Below are 15,845 nucleotides of genomic sequence, written 5' to 3' on the forward strand. Positions count from 1 at the left end.
TCACCCACACGCATGCTTTTTACGTAAAATGAGTTAAACTTTGGAATGTATCTGAGAATTCTCTCTAACCCTTCCTCAGCTCTGAAAAGCAGCCCTTTGGCTCATGGGTATGATGGTTGTGGATGTTTCGGGGGTGGAGAATGGTGGCACAAATTATTTTGAAGCCCTGGCCAGAATACAGAAGCTGGCTCTGACTGCAACATGTTGTTGAGATAGATGCCACAGAAATCTTACTTTACCGACTCTGTCTTCTAATTAGGAAAAAGATTGGAGCTAATCACTGTAGGCAAAGTTACTGTTCTGGGGTGAGATTTTGTACCTGCTGTTTTTATTTATGCATCTGTTCTTTTGGTCTAAAAGTGTATTCCATTAAGAGATCCAAGGAGTTATGTCATTTTTTGTAAACATTGGTCTGGAGTTTTCAAAACTACATCTCCTTGTCCTTTTCTGTTTATTTCCTGCTGAAATTTCAATGGATTTATATAATGCTGGATCTTGTCACCAATGACATATTTTTTTTCTAGACGCTTTCTGTCTTGAGGGAAGCTAAAAGATAATGGCGACATTGGATTCAGGTTCCCTTTGGCAGAGTAATATACTGCCGCCCATGCTTTCCTCTCAATATGTGCATGACTCCCATTAAAATTAATGGAAATAAAAGGGACATACGGTTGGACAAATATATACCATGTGGTGTTACATGGCAAATAAATAATAGGCCCCTATGACAGCTCTGATTCAAATAAATCAATCTCTTGTGCATTTTATAAATTATAAACCATGGGGTTGTTTTCAGCTGAAGGCTTAGAGGTAGAGGAGGATAGCATTTCCATTTACAGTGTCTGAAACATAGGGAAATAGCTCCAAAGGTAGTATTCTGAAAAAATACCAGTTTCCCAGTCCAGTGGCCCGACTGAGGAATCAGGACAGCCATGGAAGAAGCCTGGATTTGAGAGCGATGTCACGTCTTGTGATGGAAACTAGGCATGTCATGGAAGGGGCATATATGGATTTTTAGGGCAAAAGTGCTGCTATAACATTGTTAATGTGCCACCCACAGAGAGGCATTAAGAGCTTGCATCTGAGGGCATCAGGCCATCCTTCTGCCTGGCAGCAAATAAAGTATTGACACACAATGGTGCCATCTAGTGGTATAAAGAAAATGAGGAAAAATCTGTTCAAAAAGATTGACAGAAGTCTGGGGCGCATAAGGTGTAAATCTGGCCCTGGACCTGCTACGTCTGAGGTGCTCATCCTCAAAACATTATTCCTCTTGCACCATAGGTTTAGTTTTTTAGAGTCCTACCGTTAAGGCCAGAAGGGACCACCAGATCATCTAGTCTGATTCCTGCATATCACACACCTCCAGCACCACTCAGCACCCACATATTACACCCAACGGCCAAGATTAGACAAAAGTATTACAGCCCACAGGAGTATTATGTGCCACAGGCAGAGAGGCCCCTGCAATGGCAAGGAAAAATTTTATGCCAAAAAGTTTGGTCAGCAGCCAAAATTTCGATGGTTTTTAGATGCATTGAAGGAAAGGAAAGGATTCCTGTGGAGTCATTGAACAGGTGGCTTGCTTAATGTTTCCAAACTGTTATACATTGAAATTGGTCAGCTTCTAAACCACTCTGTGCTGTGTCGACTCCTTCCCACCAGGTACAGCTGCCCAAACAGGATTTTCTCTTTAGTTACCATAAAAGACTATAGCTGGTTCCCCTCCCATAGGCATAGTTTGACTTCTGTATTTTTTGGGGGGGTCATTTTTAGTCAGGCCAATGGGGCTATGAGTGGAGGGGCAAATTATGCGTGTGTCTGAGGCTTGCAGTGGGGTGGAGGGCCAATGCTCACCCATCCTCCCTCCAAACTATGCACATGTTCCCCCCTCTCCTATTTCAGCCGTGACAAAAGGAATAGTCACCATAGCCAAACTGCTTGCTCCTGTAGGATGTTTGACATCTGGGGAGCAGAAACAGCAGAAAGGAGGTCTTCTTCAACGCAGCGCTGGTCATAGATTGTCCCTACTCAGAGTATGAGAGTGAATGTTTGTGAGGGTGAGTGCTGGTGGGGGCGCGAGGAAGATCACACAGGTTGTAGGGATCAGAAAGGATGATGAAATAGGGCTGGGTAGAGCAAGCAAAGGAGAGAAGGGGAAGCAGAGCCAAGATTGGCAGTCAAACAGGGCTGGCTTGGTTGGCACTTCGTGTTATCGTGCAAGAAACGTAACCTGGCTTTCATTCTCCCTGGGCTAATGGCTGCAGGTCTGCCAGCACAGCATGTTTGGCCCTGGAGAGGGAGATACAGGAGTTGCCCTTCTTAGTAAGCTAGGAGTAATGTTGATGGGCTCAGAGGAGGGTCCAATCCAGCTCCCCTCAGCTAAGGAAGTTTACTGCACCTTGAAGTATTAAGAAGCTCTCTCCAAAAAAGATAGGCATTCAGACAAAAAAGGTTGCTATTATTCCTGTATTTGGTTTAAACTCTGAACCAAATTCACCACTGCCATAGACAAATAGGATTGCATTTAAGTTGATGAAATTACAGCCACTTATGCCAGTGCTAAATTTGGCCCTTTATCTCTATTGAATTTTAATAACAATTATTTAATTTGTGTATTATCTTTACACGTAGGGCATGGAGTATCTGGGCACAAAAAGATACATTCACCGGGATCTAGCAACGAGAAACATCTTAGTGGAGAATGAGAACAGAGTTAAAATTGGGGACTTTGGACTGACAAAAGTCCTGCCACAAGACAAAGAATACTACAAAGTAAAAGAGCCTGGAGAAAGCCCTATATTTTGGTGAGTTTCCATTTGCTTCATGAAACAAGACCGGGTGTTTGTAGTGCAGAGAGCTGGATTTTATTGCACTGAAATATGCTAATATTTTTGCTTATTGTGGAGTCTAAAAGCCAAAGTCCGTAGCTGTGGCTCCGCACAAAAAGTCATGTACAGGATTTTAGTTACTGTATAGAAATCTGTAAATGTGGATATTTTCAAGCTGCTCTCATGAAATTAATAATTATCTGTGTATTCCAGCTGGTTTTTTTTTAAATTCTCTAATATTATCAGCAAAGGTGCTGAAAGGTTGAGCAGTTTAAAGAAATGTGAAGAGTATTCTCCAGAGTAACCTGTCTCAGTGGACTCTCCCCCTGCACTTCTTGTATATAACCAGATAGAAGTTCTCACATGGCTTTAAAGTTTTCAGCCTTTGAGGTACCTGTAGGTTGATCATTCACATCTGCCTGCCTGATATCTTAGACGGCCTCTTGCATACCAAGGTCCATGTCTTCTGACCACATTCAGCAGAGTTTCTCCCTGGACGGTGAGAGTAGAAGGTAAAGTTCAGGTGACGGATGAGTTTCCAGAGTAGGTCCAAATCATCCAGAGTCTTCAGGACACGCCGCAAAATCCTCCTCTTTGATTACACTTTTCTGTAATAATCTGATGCTTAAAAAAAAAAAAATCTAGAAGCAGTCTCTCCTTTTAACTAGGGAAGGGAAAAGAGAAGACTCTGTGTAGACATTACAATACTATGGAGCTGGGGACCATAGGAAATCCTAAAATAGATGCATGTTTATGTGAAAGAGCTTAATTTACTTGTACTCTGGAGCAGAGTGCATGCTATTTACATGAGCAGTACTTGTCCACTTTAAGCACTCTAGAAATGTTATACTCTAAAGAAAAGAGTTGAGAATATAGTGTTCAACATACATAGATATTAGATTCTTGAGTACCGGGACAGGAGGGCTTATATGAGAACACAGTCAGTTGGCATGAGCCAAAGCACAATGTTGTTGATGGAAAGACACTCATTGACTTGAATGGGCTTTGGGTCAGGCTCTTCACACGAGAGGGTTTTTTGTATTGTTCATTATATTGTATAAGTAAGGCAGTTATGATAAACTGTTCTGAGTACACCGCTGTAGAAACAGAAATCAGGAAGATTTAAATATTTTTTTAAAAAGTAAAATAAAGTATAGATTCAAGTGATGGTAATGTAATAAAATGCAGAGGTATTAATGTCTGTAAACATGTAATAAGAAAATCTACTTATGACATGTTTTAGGTTTATCAAATTAAGATGCCTTAATCCTAAAAATAAGAAAGGTGCAGAATAACGTCCCTTTTTTCCTTCCATATTAACTTTGCTGCTGATTCCCATGACTTTTTGATACAGGTATGCTCCAGAATCGCTGACCGAGAGCAAGTTTTCTGTGGCCTCTGACGTGTGGAGCTTTGGAGTGGTCCTGTATGAACTCTTCACATATATTGAAAAGAGCAAAAGCCCTCCAGCGGTCAGTGCATAGTTACAGGTTTCTGGAGTGCCTTCTCTCTTGATCTTAACTAAAGATTTAGACCGTACATAGATCTAAATCTATAGTTATTTACTGTTCCTTTTATGCTGAGAATTGGATTTTCGTAGCACAGCATACAGTTATAGGATGAAAGATACTGAAAACCACTAGTACCAAGGCATAAAATGTTAATTAGGGGTAAAAAATTATCTGACATCTGTAAAAGCTGTAGCAATACTAGGGTTCATAACTGTATGAAACAGTTTTAAAATATTCAAAGGTCAGACTTTCCCATACTAAAGCCTCAAGTATGACTGACACACCTTAATGCTGTTTGCAACTATTTCTAAGACCCTTCTTAGCTATAGCATTACACTGGGAGCTCATGTTCCATTGGTTGCCTACCATGACCCCTTAAGTCTTTTTCAGAGTCACTGCTTTCCATGATACGGTACCTCATCTTATAAATATGACCTGTATTCTTTGTTTCTAGATGGTATGACCTTACGTTTGGTTGTGTTAAAATATATGGTGTTCACATGAGTCCACCTTACCAAGCAATCCAGGTTGGATGTATAACTGTCCCCATCATTATTTACCCATTCCCCAACTTTTGTGTCATCTACAAATTTTACCAGCAATAATTTTATATTTTCTTTCAATCATCAATAAAGAGATTAAATAGCAGTGGGCTGCGCACAGATCCCTATAGGAGCCCACCAAAAACTCCTCTCTTGGATTAGTTCCCCATTTACAATTAATTTTTGCAGTCTATCAGTTAACCAGCTTTTAATCCATTTATTTAGGCTACGTTGATTTTGTGTAGTGCTAATTTTTTGTCAGAACATCATGCGCAACTAAACCAGATGCCTTACAGAAGTTTGTCTGTTATGTCAACACATTTACCTTTAATAACCACGTGATTTAGTCAAAAAACTGTTAGATGTGTTTGACGAGACCTATTTTCTGCAAAACCATGTTGACTGGCATTAATTATGCTACTATCCTTTAAATTCTTTACTGATTATGTCCCATACCAGCCTTTCCATGATTTTGCTTGGGGTTGATGTCAAGCTAACTAGCCTATAATGACCTTAGTCATCCTGTTTTACCTTATTTAAATATCAGCATGACATTAACCATCTTCCAGTCCTCTGGAACTTCTCCAGTGTTCCAATATTTGTTAAAATATAACATTAATCCTTCAGAGAGATCCTCAGCCAAAACTCTTGGCTGCACACTGTATTTAAATTTAAAAATGTTTAACTTTAAATAGTTGCTGTTTAATATCATCCCTAGTTACTGATGGAATAAAGAGTATTTCATTGTCACTTTAAGATATGAAAACATCATCCTGGTTCTTTCTGAATACAGAACAGAAATATTTATTGAATATTTCTGCCTTATCTGCATCATAATTACTACCCCTGTCTAGTTTCAGACTTAGTCCATTGCAATGACTTTACTTGTTCCTGATATATTTAAAGATTTCCTTCTTAGTATCCTTAACTCTATTGGTCATAGATTTTTTTTAAAAAAATCACTTCAAAGTGGTACAAAGTATAATTCGTTTTTACATGACTAAAAGTTGGCTTTGTGTTTCAGGAATTCATGCGCATGATTGGTAATGATAAACAAGGGCAGATGATTGTATTCCACTTGATAGAGCTTTTAAAGAACAATGGACGGCTGCCAAGACCAGATGGATGTCCTGATGAGGTATTACAATTAATTTTTTTTGTCTTAATGTTGGATCAGCCAGCGTGAATATATAGTAACTATAAGCTCTGTGTTCTGTGATGCATGGGTTATTGAAGCTACATCAGTTACTCAGAATGCATAGTCAAACACAGTAGAACATTGTGCCAGTATTTTATGGTAGTTATAAGACCAAGTAATTATCAGACATTCAGTCCTGCTTCTTAGTATGGCAATCCATCAATAACCTAGATGTAAAAATGTTGCTGAATATCTCTGGATCGGTTACCAGTGATCTATCACAATAGGTGCATCAGCAGACTTGAGTTCAGAATTGCAAATTTAATAAGGCGTTCGGGAGAATAACTGTTCAGTCTATTAATGCATCTGGCTGGCATCTTGTAATAATAAAGGGAAAAACTATTAATGCAACCGTCAAACTGAAAAATTTAAATCTCAAAGTCAAGAAATGCAGAAGTTCTAGTGGTCATAAATGGTAACACGTTAAGCTACCTATTGTAACCTGAAAAATAGGACTAGATAATACTACATATTATTAGCATCCTAGTTAAGATTTCAACAGTATCATTAAACTTTGCATTTCGTGACTCTTGTGACTTTAACTATACAACCTTATTATTAAAGTTATTTTGCATTTAATTTCCAGATTAAAAAAAAAATAAAGCTTGTGTTTTGCCTGATTATTTCTCTTCCCACAGCAAACTTAGGAATGCACATGCTCGTTAGGGAGGAGTCTGGCCTAATTCTGCAAATATTTACATACCTTCTTAACTCTAAATACATGAGTAGTCCCATGGGGGAGTAGTCAGTGGAACTCTGTTCATGTACGTAAAGTTAAGAATGTGCATAATTCTTAGTAGGATCGACCCTTGTATTGTAATTGTGTTGGATTTATACACACATTAAAAATAAATGTTCAGAAGTGGCTTCTGAATTTGTGCTTGTATTTTTGTGTGTATAACTAGTTGGTTTTGCATGTAAACCCCTTATCTGAGCACACAAACTCATCATGTATTTTGCCAGATGTCTTAGAAGTATTCTAGTTATTTTAACTGCTTCTATTTTTGTTACCTTCCACTTCTTAAGCCAGGCTGTCACAGCTCAAACTGTTCAGGCCTCAAGGAAAGAAGAAGAAAAAAACTCATTACATTTTTAGAATTTTCTCCAACTTCTCAAAAATAATGTCAGCATTTCAATGTCAGATATCATATAACCTACCAAAGCAAGATGCAAGTGCTTTTTCGCAGTAAGAAACTGAATCTCTCCCATTTAGGCCCCTGATGGATCACAGGCTATTAGGCCATAAACCTTTCCCTGGCCCAGAGCTTATTTTGTGGGCCTCAGACCAGTGTAATTTTGGAGTTAATTTCTCATTTTGTGTTTCTCATTTTGAAGAGAGTAAGAAACACTTTTCTGGCAGGTAGTGTTTGGGTTGGTTGGTTTGTTTGTTTTTAAAGCTGGCATTTGAAAGTTGGTAAGAGGCTTGGATACTAGGAATAGTCCTGGTGAAACTGAATTCATGGGCAAAGTACAGGTGAGAAAGTGAAAGATGCTCTGCAAGTTATCCTGTGGACGTCACAACCAAATATGTGGAGGTGGTCGTACATGTGCAATGGAAACTTCTTAGATCAAATTCATTTTTTTCCATAGAACAAATTCATTCTGTGTAGTGGTTCACTAGAACTAGAGTAGCAGTTTGCATATTGAGATGCACTGAGACATTTCAGACTCATTAAATTAACTATAAGTGAGTTCCAGTGTGTCTTTATGAACAGAACAGAGTGTTTAAAGTTTTATAGTGCTGAGACAGGGCATAATCCAGAAATACTATATTTGTAAGACTGGTTTTTGGTCAGTCTTGTAAAGTAAATTTGGCACCTTTTTTAAAAAAAGAAAAAAGAAATGTTTCTAAAAATATTAAACTCTTTTTAGAAATGGGTACAGGGTCTTCACTGCTTCAAGGATATACCCAACCTTTTCCCCCACAAACTCAGATCCCTGCTATTATAACCACCCCTCTGGTAGAGCAAAGCTAGATGCCATCACTCACTGCTTCACCTTATGTGAATCAGAGAAAGTGATGAGTGAAACATGAGCTGAGCATTCAGTCTCTGCAGCACTGTGACCCCCTATTGCTCAGAAGCAAAAGACTAACTGAGATCCCCTTCCAGCAGCTACTACACTGACAGACCAGCTCAAAGTATTTAAAACTAGTTTCAGAGTAGCAGCCGTGTTAGTCTGTATCCACAAAAAGAAAAGGAGTACTTGTGGCACCTTAGAGACTAACCAATTTATTTGAGCATAAGCTTTCAACTAGTTGAAGTTTCTATGTATGTAATACTAATTCTTCTTTGAGTAGTATCCCTTTGGGTGCTCCACTTCAGGTGCACATGTATCCCACGTACCTTTGATCGGAGATTGTCATTAGCAGTGTCCGTTTGGCTCACACATGCGCTGCTGGTATCCTTATGCCGCACACCGAAGCTCTATCAGGCTGCATAGGCGAACCATCCTTCTCAAACGCCTCTGTCTGAGATGGAGCTTAAGTATTGCGAGTGTCTCAGCTGGTTGCTGAGTTCATTGTCCTTAGTTTAGTTCAGTTAGGGTTGGTTTTTTTTTAAGTAGTAGTAGTTAATTACTAGTTATTGAAATATTGTTTTATTTCCTCTGGAGAAATCCTCCCTGTGAGGGGCGTGTCCAGCTCACTGAGGTTTAAATGTTGCCTCACATGTAGAGAGGCTATCCCTGTCAGCAGTGGACCCGCTAAGTACATTTGCTGTCTGGGAGAGTCACACGTCCCACAGAAGTGTCACTGCTATTTAGCCCTCAAGTCCGAGGCACAGAAGAACAGGGAAATCAAGCTCCATCTTAATGATGGAGTGCTCCTTTCACCCTATTTGGAGCCAGGTCAGAGAACTCCCCTGTACATCACTCCCCAGGGGTCTCTAGTGCCCCTGTGACCTTGACGTAACACTATCCTAGAAAGGGAAAAGCCTCAGAGACCTCCTCTAAAGGTCCTAAGAAGAGAAGTTCTAAATCCCTTCTTAAGGTACCACTTCAAAACGGCCTCGCTTTCTGATCAGGTCATCACCCTCAAAGAGTTCGTCCTCAAGGCTCAGTACCATAGAGGCTCCAGCACCAGCAAGGCGGGAAAATCTTACAGTTCTAAGAGTACACATGGCTCCAAGAAGGCTCCAGAACATCTAGTGGAGATGGTCAGAGCAAACACAGAAGCTCAGTACCATTGGACTTAACCTCCTCCACTATTCTTATTGAGCTCTTTGGTACCGTATAAGACTAAGCCTCCATCTACATGAGCACCGCCTGTGAAGTGCTCAGAACCAGCAGTACAGTCCTGCAGAGACAAGCTTACCGATACATCGGCGCTGCAGCTCCACTCAGCGCTGCAACGCCACTCGGTGCCGCAAGATTTTAAGTGTCTGAAGGATTTATGGGTGACTGCTGAACCAGTGTCTCCATTGCTAGGAGGTACTACCGAGTATCTCCCAGTTCTGAGAACCTCTCGGTGTCCAGCCCTTATAAGTCCCTGGAACTGTCACCTCCCTTTTCTGTCAGAGCTCCCTCTTTAGAAGAAGAGGACAATGATGGAGACCTCCCTTCAGTGTCATTGACCTCTGTTCAGGTTCTCCTACGTACCCATATACAAACCCCCTTTCTCAAAGAGAAGGGGGAACTCATAACTCCTGGTGGGAGCAGCCCTGGATTTCACCCCCTCCTGCACATGGTCCTCAGTGGTCATATTGGGATCCCTGGACAGCTTATTGTCTGCAGTTCTCCAGGGCCCCAACTCTCTTGCATCAACTTTCTCCTGCTCAGCAAAAGGAATAAGATGTTCACGGATCAAGAGACTAGGGTGGATAAAGAAGCAACCCCTTAGAGTACCACTTCATCATCTTCACCAGATGAGGCAGTAATGCTTCCTCCTCCATCTCTGGCTGATGATTTTTGGCAGTTTCAGGTCCTCATTAAATGGGTGACAGACTGCCTACAAATAGCTCTTGAGGAGGTCAGAGAATCCCAACACAAGTGGTTGGATATTCTTCATTCTGCAATGCCATCCAGAGTTGCCCTTCCTATCAACAAGGCACTGGTGGAACCTCTGAAAACTATTTGGCAAACCCCCGCTACAGTAAAACCCATGCATAAGAGAGCCAGTAAAAAGTATTATGTTCCCACCAAGGATTCCTGAGTTCCTATTTTTTCACTCTCTAGAGGTTGACGGGGTAAACAAAGGGGAAAAACAACATCATTATAATGTACCCTATATGACAGAGACCAGAAGCTTCTGGACCTTCTGGGGAGAAAATTTTATTCATCAGCAACTCTACAATTCCACATTGCAAATTACCAGTCACTGATGGCCAAATACAACTTTACAAATTATGCAAAATTTTGCTCCTTTATTCAATACCTTTCTGCAGACCAAAGGGAACAATTTCAGGCTACCATTGCTGACACAGTTACTGACCAGGACATCTCTTCAGGCAGCTCTTGATGGTGCAGTTACTGAGGCCAATTCCATCTCTACAGAGTGGTGATGCACAGGGCATCCTGGCTAAAGTAGTTTCCCCTGGTTTCCCCAGAGAAGTCCAGAATGTGGTAAAGGATCTCTCATTTGATGGTCTGAAGTTGTTTGCGGAGAATACCAATGAGTCATTGAATACTCTTAAAGACTCCAGGGATGCATTACATTTCTTAGGCTCCTGCAAATAAAAGACAATTAAGTAGCTCTCACACAGCCAAAATCCTGCCCATTGCAATTCTCTGGTTTTCAGAGACTGATGGAGTCTCCTAAAAAGAAACATAGGATCAAGAGAAAAAGATCCTATAACCGACCTGAGCAGGCTTCATCTCTGAAGTGTCAGTTTTAACCAGGTGGTCCTGGATTTGGACTCTCTCCTCTCTTTAGCCTGTCAGCTGTAACAATTAGCCCACCTCCCTCCATTTGGGAAACGACTTTCCCATTTCTGACAAGCATGGGAGTGTATCACCTCGGACAAATGGTTGCTGGAAATAATATCATTGGGCTACACCATCCATTTTACCTCCCTCCCTCCGCCTTGTTCTCCTTCCCTGTCCATCTTCAAGGGCCCTTCTCACAAGTTCTTATTAAGATAGGAAATAAACTTCCTTCTTCATTTAGGAGTGATAGTCGGTCCCTGCTCAGCACAGGAGATGGGGCTTCAACTTGAGGTTCTTCTGCATGCCAAAGAAAACTGGAGGGTGGAGATCAATCTTAGATCTAGGACTTCTAAACAAATTTGTGAGGTCTCAAAAGTTCCAGAAGGTGACTCTCTGGCATCTATCATTCCTTTGCTAGATTCAGGGGATTGTTTTTTGGCTCTCAGCCTTCAAGACGCAAACGTCCATACAGCAATAAACCTGTCCCACAGAAGGTTCCTGTATTGTGTCATAGGCCAAGATCAATTTCAGTACCAGGTACTCCCATTTGGTCCCTCCTGGACTCCGAGAGTGTTTTCAAAGGTTCTGTCGGTGGTGGCTGCCTATCTGCGTTGTCAGGCAATCCTGCTATTCCTGTACCCCTACGATGGGTTGCTCAAGGGTCAGCCATACCATGAAGTGTTGTCTGCCACACGGAAAGCACTTTCTCTGTTCTTGAACTTGAGTCTTTAATTGAATATGGGAAAATCCACACTGACTCCCATTCAGAACATACAATTTATAGAAGCATTCCTGAATTACTTGGCATTCAGGGCCTTCCTTCCCCTGGACAGATTCATGACACTATCAAACTATGTCAGAATTATTCAAGGGAGCCTCCACATTTAGTCAGAAACTGTCTTCCCACTTCTAGGTCGCATGGCAGCTTGCACTTTTGTGACAGAACATAGGAGATTATGCCTTCGCTGTTCCCAGGGGCAGCTCAGTTCAGATTAGTCATCAAACAGACATAGCCTAGACAAAAAGGTGTCAGCTCCTCAACAGGTCAAATGCTCCCTGTACCGGTGGGAAAAGGTTCATCACAATGTAGGGGCAGGAGTCCCCTTTCTCCAACTGATACCAAAGGTAACTGTAACCACAGATGCGTCTCTTTTAGGAGGGGGTGGGAGGGATGGCTAACTAACAGTACTGGGCAGCTGGTCATCCCAAGAATCCACCCTCCATATCAACCTGTTGGAGCTCAGAGTGGTCAGAAATGCTTGCCTTAGTTTTCTGCCTCTCATCAGACACAAGTCTATAGAGTCATAACCGACGACGTGGCCTTCGTGTTCTGTATCAGTCGGCAGGGAGGAGAGAGATCCCACTCCCTCTGTGCTGAAGCAATAAGGTTATGGAACTGGTGCATAAACCATTGCGTAAGAACTTCAGCAGTATATCTCCCGGGTAGACAAAATGTTACAGCCAATGCTCTCGGCAGATTTCTTCCCAAGACTACGAATGGGAGCCTGATTCCCAGGTTCTGGTCAGCATTTTTCAGTTTGGGGGATTTCCAGAAGTGGACCTCTTCACCACAACTGTGAACAAAAAAATGCCATCTGTTCTGTACAAGGAGGGGTTTAGGTCTCAATTTCTTGGGTGATGCCTTCCTCCTCACTTGGACGAAAAAGCTGGTTTATGTGTTTCCCCTGACATCTCTGGCTGTCAAAGTGGTGAACAAAATCAGATAGGACAAGACCAGAGTTATCGTAATAGCCCTGATATGGTTGAGGCAGGGATGGTTTCCTTACCTCTTTTCGCCTTGCTCTTTGCTCAGTGATAAATCTTCCAGTCACTCCTCAGCTCCTCTCCCAGGACACTGGTCGACTGTATTCTTCTTCGAGTGCTTATTCACGTCCATTCCACATTAGGTGTGCGCGCTCTGCGTGCACAAGCATCGGAAACTTTTTCCCTTAGAGGCTCCCGGTGGGGACCCCTGAGTGGCGCCACTGCGCTGTGCATATATACCCCTGCCGGCCCAACCCCCTCCAGTTCCTTCTTACCGTCCGAAGCTTCCCCCCACTCCCTTGGTGCACAAGGTCCTACTCAAGGTGTGCAGGGACAGGGCAACGGTGATCCTTATGGCCCCAGCCTGGGCCTGCCAGCACTGGTACACTTCGCTCCTAGAGCTGTCGGTGGAGGCCCCAGTAGTCCTGCCCCTACACCGGGACCTCATTACACAGGACGGCGGGCAGCTTCTCCACCCCGACCTACAGTCACTGCACATGACGGCGTGGAGGCTCTGTGGCTAAACACCCTGGAGAGCCAGTGCTCCCTTCCAGTGCAACAGATTCTGCTTGGCAGTAGAAAGCCCTCTACCAGGGCGGCCTATATGGCCAAGTGGAAAAGGTTCTTGTGTTGGTGTGAATCCCGACAGATGCAGCCGTGCCAGGCCCCAGTGCAGACCATCCTGGAGTACCTCCTGCACCTCGAGCAGCAAGGGCTAGCCCCGTCCTCACTCAGAGTGCACCTGGTGGCCATCTCCGCCTTCCATCTGGGGTTCTCGGGGGGCTCGGTGTTTTCCCACCCAATGGTGGGACGGTTCCTTAAAGGGTTGGAGAGGGTGTTCCCATACTCCCGCCCACCAGTCCCTCCATGGAACCTGGTCCTCTCTAAACTCATGGGACCCCCTTTCGAGCCCCTCGCTTCCTGTTCCCTCCTGCATCTTTCCTGGAAGGTGGCATTTGTGGTTGCCATTACCTCGGCCAGAAGGGTGTCCGAACTGAGGGCCCTCACCCCTGAGCCACCGTATACAGTATTTCACAAGGAGAAGGTGCAGCTCTGGCCGCACCCCAAGTTCCTCCCTAAGGTGGTCTCCCAATTCCATTTGGACAAGGACATTTGTCTGCCGGTGTTCTTTCTGAAACCCCATACGGACCCAAGTCACCGCAGCTTGCACACCCTGGATGTGCATCGAGCGCTGGCGTTCTATTTGGAGCGCACCAAGCCCTTTCGCAAATCCACGCAGGTGTTTGTGCCTGTAGCCGAGAGGATGAAAGGCCTCCCAGTGTCGGCACAGCGGATTTAGTCTCGGATGACAAGCTGCACCCGGGCATGCTATGAGCTCGCAGGTGTTCCAGCCCCGGCGGTCACAGCCCACTCGACCAGGGCGCAAGCGACTTCCACGGCATTCCTGGCACAGGTCCCGATCCAGGAGATCTGCAGAGGAGCCACCTGGTCCTCAGTGCACACCTTTACGACCGACTACGCGGTCAATCAGCAGGCCAGAGAGGTCGCTGCAGTTGGCAGAGCGGTCCTCCGAGCAGTTGTTCCATGACTGCTACCCTCCTCCAGAGGTAAGCTTGTGATTCACCTAATGTGGAATGGACATGAACAAGCACTCGAAGAGGAAAAAATGGTTACTTACTTTCCCATAACTGTTGTTCTTCAAGATGTGTTGTTCACGTCCATTCCACCACCCACCCTCCTACCCCTGTCGGAGTCGCCGGCAAGAAGGAACTGGAGGGGGTTGGGCCAGCAGTGGCACCACTCGGGGGGCCCCGCCGGGAGCCACTAAGGGGAAAAGTTTCCGACGCTTGTGCACGTGGTGCGCGCACACCTAATGTGGAATGGACGTGAACAGCACATCTCGAAGAACAACAATTACGAGAAAGTAAGTAACCGTTTTTTCTCTACCTCTAGACATGGTTCCATGATGGTTTGTGGGGTTAGAGTCAATCTGTTCTGCAGAGGGTACAACAGACGTTACCAAAAAGTAGGAAAGATTTTACCAGAAATGGTTACCTTCAGAAGTGGAGGAGATGTGTGAATTCTAGAATGCTGTCCCCGAATCTGCCTTGCTTCCGCTTGTTCTGGAGTACCTGCTGCACCTAAAGAAAACAGAACTATCACTTAGTTCTCTCAAGGAGCCTTAAGAGCTTTTCATACCACTGTTGAAGGGTTCTCACTGGTTGCTCATCCTACAACCGGAAGGGTCATGGGAAGGGATTACTCAGACCTCTCACTGGAGAAAGCCCCCACCCCAGTTTGGGACCTTAAGTTGGTTCTTAAAAGTCTCATGAAATCTCCTTTTGAACCAATGGTGACCTGCTTCTTACTGAATTTGTCCATGAAAGCAGACATCTTAGTAACTATTACATTTGCCCGCAAAGTCAGAGTGATTGGGGCCTTAATGGCAGACCTTCCTTTCACAGTATTCTACAAGGACAAAGGTTCCTTTTGACCACACCCCGTGTTTCTTCCTCAAGTGTCTTCTGAGTTTCATTTGAATCAGATCATTCACCTACCACTTTTCTTTCCAATACCACACAATGCCAACTGGAGACCGCTTTCCATACTTCAGGTGGGTGTTAGGAGGGTGTTAGCTTTCTGTCTAGATAGAACTAAATCATTTCTTAAATCTCCTGGACTGTTTATTTTCTTTGCAGGTAGCTCTAGAAGCTCTGCTGTTTCTACCCAAAGACAAATGCAATGGATTTCTGGGTATATTATAGCTTGTTACGGGGCTGCCAGCATTCCACCCCCTGCTGGCGTGTCAGCTCACTTGACAAGGTCATAGTCTTCATCTATGGCTCTACTTTAAAATGTCCCAGTATCTGAGGTCTGCAGAGTTGCTACATGGTTTTTGGTACATACCTTCTCCAGGCACTGCACCTTAGTGCCTCTAGAGCTGATGTGGCAGTTGGCAATGCAGTTCTTTCCTCTGTGCTGGACTCTGTTCTGAAACTCGCTTCTGCTTCTGGGGATACTGCTCAGGAGCCACCTGAAGAGGCACACCCACAGGGACACTACTCGAAGAAGACAGAGGGGTTACTCACGCTGTGCAGTAACTACAGTTCTTCGAGATTGTGGCCCTATGGGTGTGCCTTTACCCACCCTCTGTCCCCTCTGCTTCGAAGTTTCC

General features: G+C 43.7%; 1 protein-coding gene across 3 annotated transcripts in view; it reads left to right on the forward strand.

The window, feature by feature from the left end:
- JAK2 (Janus kinase 2) overlaps positions 1-15,845 on the forward strand; it is a 156,353-nt gene that overhangs the window by 136,127 nt on the left and 4,381 nt on the right. For all 3 annotated transcript variants that reach the window (XM_027827858.3, XM_043546956.1, XM_043546955.1), the window contains 3 exons: positions 2,635-2,807; positions 4,186-4,303; positions 5,909-6,022. In XM_027827858.3, coding sequence (XP_027683659.2) covers positions 2,635-2,807; positions 4,186-4,303; positions 5,909-6,022 — 405 coding nt within the window. The remainder of the gene's footprint in view (positions 1-2,634; positions 2,808-4,185; positions 4,304-5,908; positions 6,023-15,845) is intronic.

This window comes from Chelonia mydas, chromosome 5 (assembly GCF_015237465.2).
Source record: "Chelonia mydas isolate rCheMyd1 chromosome 5, rCheMyd1.pri.v2, whole genome shotgun sequence".
Classification (NCBI taxonomy): Eukaryota; Metazoa; Chordata; order Testudines; family Cheloniidae; genus Chelonia; species Chelonia mydas.